The sequence below is a fragment of the Ambystoma mexicanum genome, chromosome 10, assembly GCF_040938575.1.
Source record: "Ambystoma mexicanum isolate Mex_15411 chromosome 10, UKY_AmexF1_1, whole genome shotgun sequence".
Lineage (NCBI taxonomy): Eukaryota > Metazoa > Chordata > Amphibia > Caudata > Ambystomatidae > Ambystoma > Ambystoma mexicanum.
Window position 1 is genome coordinate 963,573,379 of NC_090932.1, and position 17,868 is coordinate 963,591,246.

General features: G+C 47.1%; 1 protein-coding gene across 3 annotated transcripts in view; it reads right to left on the minus strand.

Annotated features, from left to right (window-relative positions):
• Window positions 1–17,868, minus strand: part of FNDC3B (fibronectin type III domain containing 3B) — a 796,261-nt gene that overhangs the window by 395,610 nt on the left and 382,783 nt on the right. For all 3 annotated transcript variants that reach the window (XM_069618738.1, XM_069618739.1, XM_069618740.1), the window contains one exon: window positions 15,837–15,913. In XM_069618738.1, the coding sequence (XP_069474839.1) occupies window positions 15,837–15,913 (77 nt within the window). The remainder of the gene's footprint in view (window positions 1–15,836; window positions 15,914–17,868) is intronic.

Genomic DNA, 17,868 nt, shown 5'->3' on the forward strand with positions numbered 1-17,868 from the left:
AGAAGCAAAGGCTGCACAAAACAAAGCTTACTTAGAGGCGCAACCATACCAAGGACATGGTGGGCCCTGTACCCGTGAACTGACACTGAAACCAGGAACTGAGGGAGGAGTGAATCCTCCACTCTCAACGTGAGAGCAAAAGGGCAAGAGACTGAAGAGACGAGCGACACTCGAGAACCGCTCGTACCCAATCTGGTGAAGTGTCAAGTTGTGCAGAACGCCACAGCTGTGGAAGAGACACATCCTCAATGGAGGAGCAAATCCTGCAATACTGCATACAGGTTGCCCAGGTGGGAGGGAGGTAGAGAGAGGAATGGGTGAGGGGGAAGAAGGAAGGGTTGCCCTAACCCCAGAGCAGGGCCAAAGAGGCCCTGATATAGAGAGAAAGCACAAGGGAAGGAGCAGAGTTGCGGGAGTCTGAGCAACCCAAGTAGTATCAACCTCCAGAAGGATCACAGGAACTCACAACAGCGAAGACAGTCAGAAGGAGAGAGGGGTTACCAATAGCACAGAGTGTTACATGAGACACTGGAACAGAGGAACCCAATGGGCCTTATAAACAAAGCAAAGAGCAGATCTGAGGGGAGTACAGATGCACCCAACACCAGAACCAAGTGCGGAGAGACCCACCCAAGTGGTGGAAGAATCAGGGAAATATCCCTCCACCTACAGACATTTTGACAGTTTGCTTTTGCAGGAACTTAGGATTTTTTGTTGTTGAACGTGGATCTTGAAGAACTTTGATAGTCTGCCAAGAACTCAAATAAGGAGAACTGATGATTACGGATGGTGGATACAGAATCAGGAAGAACTCATGCAACACCTGAGCTAGATCATGGTGAACAACCCCGAGTGTAGAACACTGTAGCTCATTTTCTTTTACATTTTTTTAAGTGGTAGGGTCAATTTAGTGGATAGGTTTGGACCGAGGACTATTTTTCTTTTGACTATTGATGAGCATGTTAGTATAGTTTTGATAGAAAGGGAATTCCCCTTTAGCAGTAGAGTTAGTAGGGCGTTTTCTTTTAAGTTACTTGGAAACCCTGTCCTCTGGTCCGAGTCCTACTTCTGGCTTGCCACATGGCCTAAACCAGGTTTGTTTGATGGTCTTGTCATACCCTTTCATTGGGATAGTCTTTCACAAACTATCCTCATGCTCTCCTGACACTCGTTCTCTGCCTCTCGCTCTGCGTCTCTACCCTGCTCCCAACTCCAGTTCTTATCGCTCCTCTCACTTTGAATGCCTCCTCTCTGCACCTTCCTCCTCATCTTACTCACCTTGCACTCCTCCTCTCTATCCTCCTCCTGGTTTTATTGCTCCTCTCACTTCTTGTCTCCACTTTCCTCCTCCCACCTAACTCTGCCTCTCAACCCTTCTGTCCCCACTACCCCCAGCTCTCCTGATCTTACTCAGTGATAGAAGTGTACCACAAAAGTAGTGAGATTGTGACTCTGGCGGGGGACAGAGTAGGAAGGAAGGGAGCAACGTGCAACACATTTTTTAAGGGTTCCAGTCCTGCTGGCTGACAGCCAATTGAGTTGAAACAGAGTTCGGTTTAGCTATAACTGCTATCTGGTGGTAAAATGGAGAAATGTGCTTTAACTTCAAAAAGAACAGTTCCGGAATGGTGAAAATGGTTGCAAAACATAGTGGAGCTATTAACAGTAAAAAATAAAAGTAGTGGAACACTGATCCCAACCGTTCCCGTTCACTTCGACCACTGATCTTACTCCTTTCTCTCGCCCCTCTATCTCACACCCGTGCTCACAGCCAAACAACAAAATTGGCACCACTCTCTCATCCCAAACACCTTAACTCTGCTCTTTCCAAACACGTCAAATCTTTCCTCCAAGTCCTCATCCACCTGCTGCACACTCCTCTCAGCTCTCTTGGTCCTCCTCCAACAACACCCAAACTCCTTTTACTGCAGACTGAGTCTGCTGGCATTTTACAGCTGCCCCCTCCTGCTTAGAATTGTGCTTTAACTTCCATTGGACACACAGGTCAGCTGTTTCCCAGAGCCAGTCTCTAGGTTCTCTATTTGCAACTCCCACTTCCTCCCCTTGGGAGCTGAAGGGGCCTTCAGCCCGCCCATTTTTAGCCTCTATTTTCTTCCAGCCAGCCATGCGGTCATTGTAGTTGGTTGTTTTCTGCTCCCCTCCTGTATCAAGTAAGTCCTTGTCTACAAAGGTTTTGGGGAGTGTTCCCTAGTTTACTCTAGTGCTGGGCAGCAACCTGCTGGTTCCAGCTCTGCCACCGCTGCGCCACTATTCCCCTGTAGCATGCCTGGGTACTCTGTGGTAGGTATTGGATCTTTCACTTGCCTCTTCCATGACAGAGAACAGTCCATGTTCATCAGAGCAACGACCACTTTCCTTTGGGTCCTGAGTCTTGAGACAGTCCTTAGCCTCCCTTGACAGGGTTAGAGCCATGATCCTGTCACGTCACCCAGTAGATAGAAGATCAAAACACAATCAGAGCAATCACCACCAGAGATGCCAAAGGAATGAAACAAATATGTCACCACCCCACCTTGAAACAAAGTATCATAATGCCATGTTACCACAAGTGCAAAGATGGAAGATAGTTGGAAGTGTTGCAGTCTGTCAGTGGGTCACCCAAGCACAATGCTTGCGCTGTACGAAACCCGAGCTGAATGTAATACAATTACAAATGGCAGCTGGTCAACCGTAAGGTCGTTAAAAGGCACATGAGGTTGTGAATAATCTGGGAGTCAGGAGTTTAATGCATAGTGAGCAGAATAGTGTGCAGTGGTGTGGGGATGGTAGAGAGGAGAGAAGTCTGTTGGGTAGAAGAAGAAGGTAAAGAAGGAAAGATGGGGGTAAAGGGAGCTATGTAGATGAGGAGTAGAGCACAGCTGGATGAACAAAGTGGGGAAGAATACAAGGTACAGAGAGGAGGTGAATGTGACTGAAAGGAACTATGAGGAAAGGGAAGAGAGAACAATTGAGGAAAAAGAGGTTGGGAAGAACAAGAGTGGAAAGGGAGGTCAAAGAGGTTGACACGAGGGGAGGTGTAGGCAGAAACAACAACTAAGACGGAAGAAGTGGGCAAAGAGAACATCTGGAAGGGGTGACAAGAAACAAAGAGCAGCAAAGGAGGAGAAGCAGTAGTGAAGGAGAGGAGCAGAACACTGTCAACCACTGAGCAAGAAAGGAACGGGGATAATTCAGAGGAGGGGAAAGAGGAGATATAGACAAGAAAGATGAAGCAGATAAGAAGGAGGAGGTGCACAAATCAAGGGACAAGAGCCTAGCATAGGGCATAAGACCCACGTGCTGGTTGAGACTCTGGCAGGGTCTGTGACCAGCCCCAAAAGGTTAAACTTGACAATCACAGAGCCCATTGTAATTTGAGCCAAAATCAAAGTAATCTCATGTCTGGCCCATGTACAAACAGCTCCAGGCACCAAAGGTATTGATGCTGGATTCATATATGGAGGACAATGACATCCTGTCACACTTTCCGCATGACCGTCTATGCTTGGTGAAGGCTAATTCTTGGCAAACCATGAAGGACTGGGGTCACAGCCATGGTGGACAACACAGGGATGATAGAGACACAGGCATATCCTGGCTCATGGGCACTGCTATGTTCTCTTCCGTGAATAGACACAGAGGACCAGTGTCCTTTTTTACTGCATGAGCATTGTGGTGAGAGTTCTCTGCCACCATGGCAACAAGCGATATGGAGATGAGCCAAGTTTTGATAACAACAGTCCATTTAAATCACCTTTCACCATCGTTTGGGTCTTCTTAATGCTTCCAGTTTCCTCAATGCACTGCTTCGTGTTGCTTGTGCCCCTGCTGCCTTCCTTCTGTTTTTCTCATTCTCTGCCCACTTCCTTCCTCTACCATTACCTCATCACTGCCTGCTCTTTCACTTGGTCCTGCCAGGTCTCCCTTCTGTACCCAGGTCTGTTCTCCTCCTTCCTGGCTCTGTCTGGATCCCGGTCAGCATTCTAGACCACCTTCCTTCCTCCTGACTTTGCCTGAGATTCTGTCTGCCCTCTGGGGTACTCTACTAGCCTCCTAGTTCTGCTGGGTCCTTTGCCATTCCTCTGTTCAGAACTACCATCCTCCTGGCCCTGCCTGAGCTTCCGCCTCTCATTTGGTTGCTTACCTCCTGACCCTGCCTGGAATCTGTCAAACTATCAATACCACTTAATAACGCAGCATCCCGTACTTCTGTGCATCATGTTATGCAAGGGGAGCCGTTCTGTGGTGTGGGGTGTCTGCATCTGGTTACCCTTACATCTACATATCGCGGGGAATATTTGGAGTGGGTTCCGAGCACAATGTCTTGCCACAAAAATAAAATACTGAGACATCCCCCTGGAGTGCAGTAACAAGACCATCAACCCTGCACACAGATGAGACACTCCACAATGTTCACATCAACAATTATCATTACACACAGGTGAGAAACTGTCATGAACACATCCCATAAAGTGCAGCGAAATATGAGCAGTCTAACCAAAAGAGGCAAGAAAGAAGTGCTCCGTCACTTAAACCCCAAAAGACTGAATGACTGTCTGCTATTTGGCAAAGGCTAGGGAGAGAGGGGGGACAGCTACTTATATTGCTTTGGCTGTCCCACTGCATTGTTTCAGTTCTACCTAATCCCTTGGCATTTGTGTAAGCACCTTGAGACCTTTTCTTTGAGTTGTCTGTAGATGCCTCTCTGTGACATTGACCCTATACTGTAATACAATGAACCTTTTCAAAATTAATACTAGAATCTCAAATGATCACAAATGTAAAACAGTCCAAAAATATGGGTTGTTCATTTGTAGCCTAATTTAATTCACCAAGGACTAGTTTGACAACCAAAGGCAGCTTACAGTCTGTGAAAGGCTCCCCCTCCCCCCGACTGAAATTCCATGAATCCAAAAGCTCCCTCAATACATTTGATCATGTTGTACAAACATATTCACTGGGAATGCAGGTGGTGAGCGGGTAATGGGGGGCCAACGAGGTGTCTCGGGTGTGTAGTGCACAAAAGCCACACACCCCTGTCCCTCATAGTTTGGTGTGCATGCCACCACACATTGTCTACCGCCCATTCGGACTTGTTCAAGCTGGCGGCTCTTATTTTGATATCCAACGTTCCCATGCAATGGCCTTATTCAGAATCATGTGGTTTGACATACATTTGTTAAAATGACCTCATGTCACCTTGTTTTCCTATTATTAGTTTGTTTGGATAGGTCTCTCATTAATATCCGTTCTTGGATCAGAGTTGACACCATGCGCTTGGCTTTGAGTTGCCAGTAACTTGAAAAATCATGATGCGTTAACGCCACACAAAAAAACTTGCTGAGAAGTGTGCAGCTAAAAAGAATCCACCCATACAAGTTCAAATGAAGCCGGGCCAGGCGATTTGCCCATGGTCTGCGAAAGACTGAAAACCACTTGTCCAAAAACAAGACATTTGGCTGAAAAGTATTTACAGAATCAAAACCGGTCTGGAAATAGTAATGCAATGGTGCCAAGGTCAATGAAAGCTAATCAGCAAAATGAGAATGGGCACCAGTCGCGCCCGCATAACAATGCGAGAAACGTAATCATTCCTCGCACATTTCCAGCTGCACACACAAAATGGCAGACACGCTCCGTCTCAAGAAAGAAATGAAAAATAATTCTTTTTTTGCCGAGCACTAATTAAACCACAAGGTAATTCGCTGCTGTTGGGGGGCCAGGCTGCAAAAGCGATCATCACAACACACAAAATAGCAGCATGTAGCCACAAAGGAATTTGGCCTGGTCTGTTGTTGCCTTAATTTTAGACTGGTTGGAATATTGTCCTCAAGTGAACTTTCTTTATTCACTCCTAGTTGTTATCTTCAAGCACCTTGGTTTTAGTTCAATTTTCCAAGAATTGAAAACGCCCGGTATACTGAAAAAGAGGATGGACTCCAGCCAATACTTGCTTCGATATTCAGCAGATCTGGCTGGAGATCTTCATTACATTCTTAGATAAAGTAAATGAAACTTTTAGTGCTATTCAAACAATAAGTATTCTTATAACATGTTGCAGACGTCTCCGGTTTAACCCGGAGACTCTGGGATTTTATGCTCTTCTCTGGGTCTCCGGAGAAGAGCGTGGAGCCTACGCAGTTTCCCGCAATCTAAAGAAATCCGCCCATACTCCGATGTGATTGACTACACACACACCGTTTCTGGCCAATCACATCGAGGTGTGGGCGGAAGCTAAGGATCTGCGACGGATCTGAAGGCCGGCGCCCAGTTTGCAGCATCGCCTGATGCCCGCACACTAAAATAGAAGATATTAAACAACACAGAGATCAGTTGCAAAGCCTGCGGTTTAACTGCCATGACCACGCCACATAGTTCTTTACATGGTGCTTCTGTAAAGAGGAGCATACTGCAAGGCTTATCTCAAGTTATGGGAAAATGTTCAAGGATCATAATCTAGAAGACCTAATCTTGAAGGCTCTGATCAAATAAAGCATTCATCTTATCTGACAGTGGAGCATCTTTTTTTTGCCTGCTTCCTTCATCGGGGGAGTGTGTGTTTTAGCTCCTGCGCCCCCCACCGCAGCATCAGGGACCAAATTACTTTAATTGTTGGGCTCTGCCGTCTCGCAGCTCCTTTGTACCCTTCCACTCCTTCCTCGTTATCCTCCCGCCTCCCAACCCGCCCCGATACCTGATTGGGCACTCTGCCCCCTTAGGCAAACCCAGTAGGGCAGCCCACTGCCCGTTGCAGCTCCCTGCGGCTAAGGATCCAGAGGCGAAGGACAGCTCCTCAGAAGCAGCTCCAGGTGGTGTCTGCCGGTGTCCGTCAGGGAAGCAAAGAGCCTGCAGCCATCAACCTGCAGCGACCAATCAGGTAGGTGGTCAGGGGTGCAGCACTCACTGCACCCCACTAAACTGCCCCCCACCGCTCAAATAATTCCAGTAAATTATATTGTTTAGTCTTGCTGCACAACTCCCCAGAAAAGTCTCATTACTGCTGTGTTTAAAACTAGGCCTTTTCCCTCTTTGTAGGAAAGTTGAATCTGGGTATTTTTGCATTGCTGATGTGTTTAAAACTAGGCCTTTTCCTCTCTTTTTGGCAATGTCGAACCTGGTTTTGCTTTGTGGTAACTGTGGGACCATTAACTGTGTCTCATTAGGCTCTTCCCACTCCCTAGGTCCCCAGGCCCCTGGGAGTACTTTTATACTGTTGAGTGTACCTGTCTGCTCCTTCTGTGTGTTCACTACAGTGTGACTCCCCGCTCACTCACCTCTGCACATCTGTGCTGTGTAGCGCTGGGTTGTGCGTCCCTCTTCTCTCTTTCGCTCCCTCCTCCTCCTACTTCCCCTCGGACCATCTATGGTGCTTTCGGTTTCCCCCATCTTCTCTAACTGCTACTCTGTCATCTATCCTAGCTCAAGGGCAACATGCTCGCCTTGGAAGCAAGATGACACAAAGCAACACAGGTTTGATCCCCGGGTCTGCGCTTAGATACCTCTGGGTATTAAGCGCGTTATAAATAACCTATCATATAATATCATTATCATATCTCCCACTTAGTCGGGTAGGAAGAAGTTCAAGAGGGACATCCTGGACTCCAACCCAGGCCTCCCTATCACTGATACCTACATCAGTGCTTCCTCCAGACAGACTCTCACTGACATCCTCTTTGTTGTGCCCTCTCCAGACCTACGGAGCCCTCATATGGACTCTTTTCTCTCTCCTTTCTTCCCCTCTCCCATTAATGGTGGCTCTCGGTGGGAGGTCCTTTTGGCCTCCTTCCAATCCTCCAAGACCATCATTAATGTCTATCTGAATGGCACCGACTTGGTCCAGGGCCCTCAGCCCAATCTCCTCCTTTTCGATAGGCATCTCCTGCGTCTTATCAACTTCCTTCCTTCTTCTGCTATTCCTGTTGGCACATCTCTGGCTCCTCTGCCACCCCCTTCTTCTGCCGCCTCTCTGGCTCCCACCTCCTCCTCTTTGACTACTATGCAACCTCCTTCTACCACTTCTGCCCACTCGCTGGCCCCTCTACCACTTCCGCAAGGCATACCTCTAGCCTGGACCCCACCAAAGAAGTCTTTCAAAGGTGACAACATGTTCCACATCGCTACTCTCAACTCTCCATCTGCTGTCAAACACTCCTTTGACATCTGCCGCCTCCTCGAAGAACTTGACCTGAATGTCCTCGCTCTCACCGAGACATGGTTCACGGCCAGCTCTGTCACAAGACCTGGCACTGTCCTCCCTAATGGCTGCAAGATCCACTCTGAACCCAGAACCAACTGTCCCGGAGGTGGAGTAGCTCTGATCTTTCCTGAGTGGGTGCCTGCTTCTGTCATTCCTACGCAAGCCTACTCCTCCTTTGAATGTCTAGTCTGCAGGCTCTTCATCTCTCCTGGCCTCTCTCTGACTGCGCCCACCATATACAGGCCACCTGGCCAGGTTGCCCTCTTCCTCTCAGAGAGGGCGGACCTCTCGTCTTCTTTCTTTGCCTCTATCTCTCAACTTCTCCTCGCACACCTCAACATCCACCTGGATGCTTCTAATCCCTCCTCAGGGCTCTTCCACACCTAAGCTACACTCTCTCTCTCTCTCCATTCTACCCTCTGGACCGACACACTCTGCTGGACAGACCTTGGATGTTCTCATCTCCTCAGACATCCTCCTCTCTAACCCTCTCACCACTCCTCTCTCTTGGACCAACCACTGTCTGCTTTCCTCTCACTTGAAACTCTGTCCCCCAGGCAAAGCTCACCTCAGCACTGCCACCTACCTTCTCAGTCATTCGACCCATGAAGCGTGTGTCAGTAGACGCCTTTGCCTCTACTTTCACTGCTCCTCCTACTGCTGCGGCTCACTCACACTCTGACATAACCATCCCTAACCTGCATCTTTCTATCTCTAATACAATGGACATCCTTGCCCCGGCCATGAGAATCTGTCTGAAGCCTACTTCCAAGTGCAACTCTTGGTATGACTCCGACCTCGCCACCCTGAAACACAAGTGCAGGGTGGCTGAGAGGAAGTGGAGGGCTTTGGGTGCATACTCTGACAAACTGGCCTGCAACCTGCTCCAAAGGCAATACAAACTCTCTGTCTGTTGAAGAAGAGAGTCCACATCCAAGCCCACCTCTCCGCGGCCACAAACAACATGGCCAAACTCTTTAAAATCTGCATGGAGCTGGCTGATCCTTCTGCAGCCTCCACCTCTCCTGTTCCCTCCCAGCCCCTCTGTACGGCATTGGCTTCTAATTTCACCTCTAAAACTCAGGACATCCTGTCCTCGCTCTCCTCCATTCCTTCTACCTCTCTCGACGCCCCCTCTGGCCGCCTCTCTTTCTCCTCTATCCTTTTTCTCTCAAATAACACCCGACAATGTTTCTAGACAAGTCCGATCTATGAAAGTGTCCTCCAAATAGGTGCTTCCCTGCTCCTCCAGAACCATCAAGGACCACATTGACGTTCTCACCCCACCCTTGGCCAATTTCTGCAATCACTCTTTCACCACTGGATCTTTCCCCACTCTCCTCAAGCACTCGCTTGTACACCCCCCCTTAAAAAGCCTTCTACTGATCCTACCTGCTTGGCAAACTATCGCCCGATCTCCATCACTCCTTTTCTTAGCAAACTCTGGAAAATCTAGCCACCTCCCAGCTTACTCTCCACACTGAATCTGTTGGTTGTCGCCATGACCATCAGTCTGGCTTCAGAGCAGCCAGAGGCATGAAAGCTGCTCTCCTGAACACCCGTGAAGATCTTCTCTCTAATTTTGACTCCAGCCTTCCTTCTGTCCTCAACCTTTCCTCTGCTTTCGACATGGTCAATCACGCCATACTGATCTATCGACTTGGTGAGAACCTGGGCATTACTGATCCGGCACTGGAGTGGCTGACCTCCTTCCCCCTGGACCGACCCTCCCAGGTCCAACTTAGGTCCGTTCTCTCCACCACCTCTCTCTCCACATGCAATGTTCCCCAGGACTCTACCCTCTCACCCTTGCTCTTCAATGTTGACTTGGCCCCTTTGGCCCCCCTGATCACTACCTTGTCCTCTAACTTTCAGTGTTATGTGGATGACATTCAGCTCTCCTTCCGGTTCCCCTCAGCCTCCTCTCCTCTCTCGCTCATTTCTGACTGTCTATCCCCGATCCAGGATTGGTGCGTCTCCAACGATCTCCGTCTTAATGCCAGTAAAATGGAGATCCTTCTCATTGGGACCCCTGCTCCCGCTTTCTCTCTCTCTCTGACCACCCTCCTTGGGCCCTCTTCCTTTGCCTTCCTGGGAGGCAAAAAAACTTGGGGTCATCTTCGACTCCACTCTCTCCTTCTCTACTCACATCACAGACCTTGTCAACAAGGCCCACTACCAGCTGCACCTCCTCAGAGGTATTCTGCCTTTTCTCACTTTCCCCCAGAAGCACACTGCCTCCAGAGCCCTAGTTCCCTCTATGCTGGACTACTGCAACAGTCTCTTTCTCAATCTGCCTTCCTCTACTCTCCACCCTCTGCAACTAATCCAGAACAGGACTACCAGGCTTATCCTTGGCCTCAAGCCCAGGGACAGTATCACTCCAGTCCTGAAATCTCTCCACTGGCTCTCGGTGGCTGCAAGGATCAAGTTCAAGACCCTCTGCATCGCCTACTAGGCTTTCTGGGGCCAGGGACTGCAATACATCCAACTCTTTTTTCCAAAATGCCTTCCTTCTCGAGCCCATTCGCTCAGCTACATCTCTCTGAGGGTCAGACGCTTCTCCAGGCAGAGAGTGGGTGGGAGATCTCCCTCTGGAATGGCCTCCCTGCCCCTCTCAAAATTGAGCCAGATCACCTGAAGTCCTGCTAGCAGCTCAATACCTTCCTTTTCTCCTCTGCTTTCTCTCTCTCCCTCCCTTGCGGACCTATCGGTCTGCTGCAACTACTGGTTGCTTGGCTACCCTCAGAGTATCACTGGGTGATCAGTCACCCCTGCACTGCCTCCTGGCCTACCACACTTTTAGGGTACTTTAACTGTAACCCCTACAGTCCGCTGCCTCCTTGCACTTACCCAGTGCCTCCTTGCACTTACCCAGAGCCGCGCTGCCATGGCCGCACTTACTCAGAGCAATGCTGCCATGATTGCACTTTCCTCTTCCCTCTACCCGGCACTGGCTGCGCACTTACTCAGAGCTTTGCTGCCCGATTGCACTCCTCCCTTTCCCTTCCCCCGCATGGCACAATCTGAGTGACACAAGGACTAGTAAGATTGTTTGTCTTGTCCTCCTTCTGTCCTCCCTCCCTTGGCTTGGCGTGCCTAGAAACACTTCTGTACCGGCACGTTATAAATGAATTATCATATCATATTATGTTGCACACACCGGATGCTGTCACAAGCACCTGGGGCTTCAGTAGCACCCACTGTGGCAATCACCCAAAGGACATAAAAGCAGCAATTGAAGTGTAGACGGCAATGATATAGGGCAGGGGTCTGCAGCCTGTGGCTTGCTAGATACCTCAGCATTGACTGTGATAAGGCTGATTGGTTTTATCTGGAAATCTACAACTAAACTTTTTTGGGGGAAGCAGCAGCAAACTTAATTTGAGATCTGTTTCCTGGCAGTAGGCGAGTCGATTTGTAGGAAATAGGATTTTGTGATTTCATTTAGATATACTAATAAAGAGGATTTCAACAAAAGGTCTGGGAGCTCCTCTACCGAGAACAAACACAGCCAAAGCGCCCGTCTACCCCTGGGTTTGGAGCGCTATACAAATAAAATAAATACAAATACAAATAACCTGTTCTCTGGGTAGGTTCCCACTTTCTAAAACCACGTTTTAGCTCACTGTACCTTTCACAGAGAACGAATATCCATTTGCATAGGCAATTCTCCTCTGAACAAAAGTGCCATCAGCAAACCCAGACACATGTTTTGGTCTTGTTGAGCCTCCTCGGTGAGGTGAAGCTGAGCCTCTCTGAAGCACAGTGAGCAAGGCGTCCACGTCGCGATGACCCTGGGTTACTTGGATTAACCTGCTGTGCATATAGTTCGACATCTAGTGGCAATCGCAAAGTATTGCATCTTTTTTCACGCGTCGAGGTCACACCAGTTGCTTTTTTCTGTTGTGAGGGAGCCTTACAGAATGCATGAGTGAGGTCAGAAAAGAGAATGTGTGAGATGTCTATGTTCCGTCTACTCAAAGAGGGGAGGAAGGGTCGGCACATGTGAATAAAAGCAGATACAAACATCAGAAATTTCTATGGGGGTGCTGATGGGCTTCCTCCAGGGATGTGAACTGAGTACCTGGAGGGTGGAACCTCTGTGACTTTGGAGGAACGAACAGGAAAGGAATCAACAGCCCTGTGTCTTTTCAATATGTCATCAAACTGGCCTGAGAATACGGACATCGTATTCATACAGGCTTCAAATGTGTCCTGTTCCATTCAGAGGAGTCTGAAGGACCAGTAGAGGGGTGGGGGGGCTGCATAGATGGAGCTGGGTCCTGTTGCAGGGCATTGAAAACAGGGGAAAAGGCCAGAGAATAGTCCTCAGGAAAGTTGGAGGCCTTCTGGGGGTGGTGTGAACTGGCTTTGGAAATCTTTTCCCGAGGCCTAGGGAGCAATTTTGATGAATGGCGCGTATTTTGATGCTACCGCGCTGGAGGCTGTAGATTTATTGGAGGCACCCGTTAAAGTAGAAGATTTAGCGCCATGCATAGGCCGCACAGGCATTTGCCCAGGGGCGCCGAACCCCAAGGTCTGAAAGGCTCCGCCGAAGACTCCGACGAGCCCACAGCCATAGAAACTTTCCTCAATGGATGAGCTGAGTGAAGCTTTGGGGTTGTCATAGGGGTTGTGTGCTTCAGAGCAGGTGGTGCGTGTTTGTGTCCCTGTTGCCAGGGTGTGACTTCTCCAGAGCAGTGCTGGTGGCAAGCTTGTCAGGCCGAGGACGGACACGTGGGAGGACGAGGGCTCCACAGTTAGGTCAACGGCCTCCGAATTGGAGGCGCGGCTGCCGACATACTCCTCATTGGGGTCACTGGTGCCAGCGGGGGAGTGACTCTCTGCCTGCATGTGCATGCCGCCCACCATTTTGTACAGCTGTCTTTCAAGGTCTTAGGTCAAAAAGGTTTGCGGGCTTTACAGTGATGCTCATCGTGATCACTAGGGAGACACTGATTGCATTGGTGATGGGTGTCCTTCCAAGGACATTTGCCATTGCAAGATGGGCAGAATTTAAAGGGTGCCCTCTCCATAGCAGAGGAAAACAACAGCCAGACCAAAGGAAAGGGAAGAGAAGGAGTAAAGAAAAGGCATTCTTGAGACAAGTCCGTATGAACAGGGCTCCACTCTCCTTACTGTAAAGGACATGCCAGAAGCCGTGGACACATGGAAAACAGTCGCTGAGCAGTCAAGGATGGATCGTCGGCAGGATCGTCGGCAGACAGGACCAGGTGTCGAACAGCTGTCAAGTAGTCGAAGGCAAGCGACTGCCGAAGAACAGGATCAGCAATATAAAACTCTTACAAGCTCTGCATTATGTGCAACCGACTATTTAGGAGGAAAAGAAATATCTGGTGGGACGTCGACGCGTGAAGGATTTTGGTTACACTAAATGTCATATTAGGGATAGTGTTACAGTCATGCCCATGTCGACATCCCTTTTCGATCTTTGAAAAAAAGATGCAATACTCGTTGATTACCACTAAATGTCGGACCATATGCACAGCATGTGATTCTAAGCAGATTCAGAAGAGTATTTTCAACAGACAAACGGATTTAGATTTCAGTACTTTTAAAAACCTTTTTTCTCATTGGCACTTGGTGTAATATCTGCATTATGAAACCATGTGTTCCATTAAGCACACATGGTGTGTTACCTTTATGAATAGGATGTGTTTCAGTTTTCAGTTCGGAGAGAGGCTAGTTATGCCTGTTCAGGACATGGTTCTCTATGAATACCACATCCAATAGTAGGTTTTAACGTGATGCAGGCGTAGCTTGGACCTGCTCTTTGTGCCTTTTTAGTAAACACAAAGCATCTTCTGACCCCAGATAGAAATCTGCAGTCTGCCAGCTTAGAAGCAATCATAGTCTAGAAGGAATAGATTATCTGGGGGGTGTGGGGACATTTACTATAAGGAAATCGTCTTTTCTACCTATGGGAGCCCCTTCCTGCGGATCTGAGCAATGAGGAAAATGTGAAATCCCTTAAGAAAGAGCTTAACATTTCACTTTCCGCGCTTCTGAACACACGCCACCAGTTCTCCAATCTCCCAAAACCTTAGGTTATCATGATCTACCAAAAAGTAAAAGGAAAAGCATTCACGCACATTGTAGAGCAGTAATCAGATGTCGGAAGATGCTATGAGCCAACGTAGGATCATTAAAGGTGCCCTTAACATGGCAGAAATTGAAGCTTCATCAGAATAATACTGGAGCATTTATTACAATATAGAGTTTTGACAAATGTATGACGATAATAAACCACTAGTGACATGACCGCCAGTGTCCCGTCCACCCAGAACTTTCATGTGTGAAACATAACATTTTACCTCCTTCTACCCTTCCGTTCCCTTCTCTAGCGGCCCGGAGTGCCGGGCCTAAAAGAAATGCTTTCCATGGGGGTTCCAAGAACTTTGGGGGGTGGAACACAGGACTTACTGCACTCCAAAATGTAAGATTTATATAAACGCCTCGTGGTAAATCAAGACTATTTGTAGGGCATGGGTTAAAAGAACAACTTCCATAATATTCGTACTATTCCATGAGTCAACAAAGATCAATAGAATTATTTGATTCAAATGTAACCAACTGGTCTAATTGGCTAAATTTGCACAATTGAAAAGCAGATGGTCGCTTCCCAGTCTCATCTCTGCTTTGGAATGTGATCTGAGTAGGAATGAAAGTCGAAGATCGGAGAAGGTGAACAAACTGAAGACAGGGACACACTTGTCAATCTACAAACTAAGGAGGACATTTTCACGATTTTTGCAAATCCTTCAGAGCGCTGATGTCCCATTTTAAGTTTAGTTAAATCAATGAAAATTGTTTTGATAATGAATTGAGACAAATACTAAACAAATGATCCTTCATGGAGATGGTGAATTACGTATGTATAATGCATCTCAAATCGAAAACTTTTAATGTAAACATTTAGAAAATATAAACACAAACCATTAGCAATGGTAAGCAAATGAGAAACTGCAATCAAAACTTAATTTTCAAAAAACAAACCATCAAATATCACATCGTGTCAAACCTCCTGCGTCATTTCAAGGGCCCTATATTCACAAATCCAGATTTTAAAGAGAAAAAAAATGAAAACATTCAAAATGCAATAAACCTAATTCACAAGATTAAAATCGCAGGTTTCCGATTCTATTCTTCCCTTTTTTTCTTTATTAGGGATGTAAAAATGTTGTTCCTAAATGATTCACTAAATATGGTCAACAACTACCAAATAAACATGTGAAGCACCAAAGGTGGAGTTAATAGAAGTCCTCTAGAGAGGAGAAAGCACCTGCAGAATCGGTGCAGTCCGGGTTAGAGGTGAAAACAAAATGAAAAACATTGGGGATGTGAGGAGGGTAAAGGGGGTGGGGGTGAACTTTAAATGCAGAGGTCAAAAGTGGGGTCAGCAGGCGGTATAAGATCATATGGCACTTTCCCATGAAAAAAACATCCTTACTGACAACATAACACAGGTGGCGGGAAATTATACAGCAAACAAGATCTAAAGACTGGAAATAGGCAAGAGATACGAAGAAAGCAAAAAAGGTAAGAAACGTTGTCTTACAACTTTAAACTTTACAACTTTTACACAGGCAAAAACATTGTTTTCCAGAAAACCAACCTGGGAGATGTACCCAGGAGGCACATGGATGGGAGGAATGGATCCATTGGGCGACATCATGGGAACCTCTGCAGGCCCTAAAAGAAATAAAGAAAGGACATTTAGTGAATGTGTGGGAAACTGTAGACTGACAGCTCAGTTTCATGGGTAGTCCAGTTTAATCGGTTAATGTGTTCCACAAAACCTTAAGTTTACCCTGCATACTTTTCAAGAATGCACATTAATGAATATAAGGGCTGTTATTTCTTACAAACACGCACATGCACGATTGAACCCAACGACGCTTTTGTGAATACTACAAATAAAAGGATTGGAAAAACCAATAATTATGGCTTTTGTGTAGGCATGGCATAGGCTTTTGCCAGGAAATGCCATAATGGTAATACCTGGCCATGAAATGGCCGACAGCTGGGAAATGGTGCTGGTACGTGGGCATTTGATTTCAGTGACAGGCCAATGCCTATAGAATACCTGTAAACAAAGATGGACACATTCAGATGCCCTTGCTCGCCCCCTTTGCACCAATAAGGGCGTGGGTTTTTTGCATTTGAAAGCACATCCCGAATTCACAAACGGAATGCTTTTTCAAATGTGCAGAAAATAGTCACATTCCCCTGTCCTTTTTGGAATAGGCAGAGGAGGAGGTGCAATGCTGCGCATAGTCACTGACATCCCTTTCGTTACTTTTCTTTTAAATGGAACAGCAGTGTTATAAACCGGGAGGATAGCTCAGGGGCAACTTGCTCGCCTTGGAAGCAAGATGAAATGGAGCAACACGGGTTCGATCCCCGGGTCCACGCTTAGAAAGCTCTGGGTATTAAGCGCGTTATAAACAACCAATCATTTCAAATCATAGCTAGCACACTTCCATTTTTACCCCTCAAGCAGGCCCAGAAATGCTTTTTTTTAACATTTCACTATGACTGGCCCTGCTAATGTATGCAAAAGCCAGTGCATCATTGGCTATGCAGCACAGCCTCCACGAAATGCGCAGGTCACCTTATTTCATTTATTTTATTGAATTATTTTCTGTGCATTTCTAAAATGAATGCATATGAAAAAAGTGCATCCTCTGAGCTTTTTACATTTGCCTTGTTTGGGTCCCTATTGTATAATTTCCGTAGCCACCAGTAATACAGAATTCCAGGATAATGACCCAGTATTCAGGAATTTGTCATTACCACAGATCTGTATTTGGGCGGAGTCAAACAAATTCTATACGATCGATTATAATTCCTGTTCAAAAGTTTGAATCGTTTTGACCCTCAAGTTCAAATTGTTTGAATCTTTTGAACTAAGTCGAACCACCCGCAAAGTTTCATAGGCTCAACGCTTTTTCCAAGCCGGTTCGCCAAGCTATTAACTCTCCGAAAGTATGCTTAGGAATAACAGCCCAATGCAGCACAAAGTTTGATGTTGTTGCTTTATAGAGCTAGAGCCAGGGAGGCCGGGGGGAGTGTTTTGAGTGGGAAAGGGCAAGATGTGGGTGGGAATGGCCATGGAGATTTCCATGTCCATGGGTAGACATTAGATGGGTAAAAACCAAAGAACATCCACAAACTACGTGTCCCTCCTCAGATTCCATGTCTCAATTACCATATATGTTCTCAGTGCCACCTGATTGCCATCACTGAACAAGCATTAGAAAACACAGTCTGCCCACAATACTCTTCCTGCAGGTCATTTGTGTGACAGCAGGCCATTGTTTTCTTCCGCTAGGACACGCCTTCTTGGCTTGCACTGCATCCACCCGGGTACAAAGTGTCGTTCGCTGGCATTTTGTTGGCTATGCAGGGGATCCAGCTTTGTTAACTATGCTGCTTTTTGCATCAGTTAACAAATTGAAAAGATTGTACCCGTATACCTCCAAAACCCATGCACCCATCCTCCCCCTATGCTCCTCCTCACACCCCCCATGATGTGCCTGTGCAGTGCTTTTGAGACTGTATTCACAATGTCATCGCTTGGGAAACAAAGTACAAGAACAATGGCTGCATGTTGGGCCATTTCAATCAATGGACTTTCTGTCAAA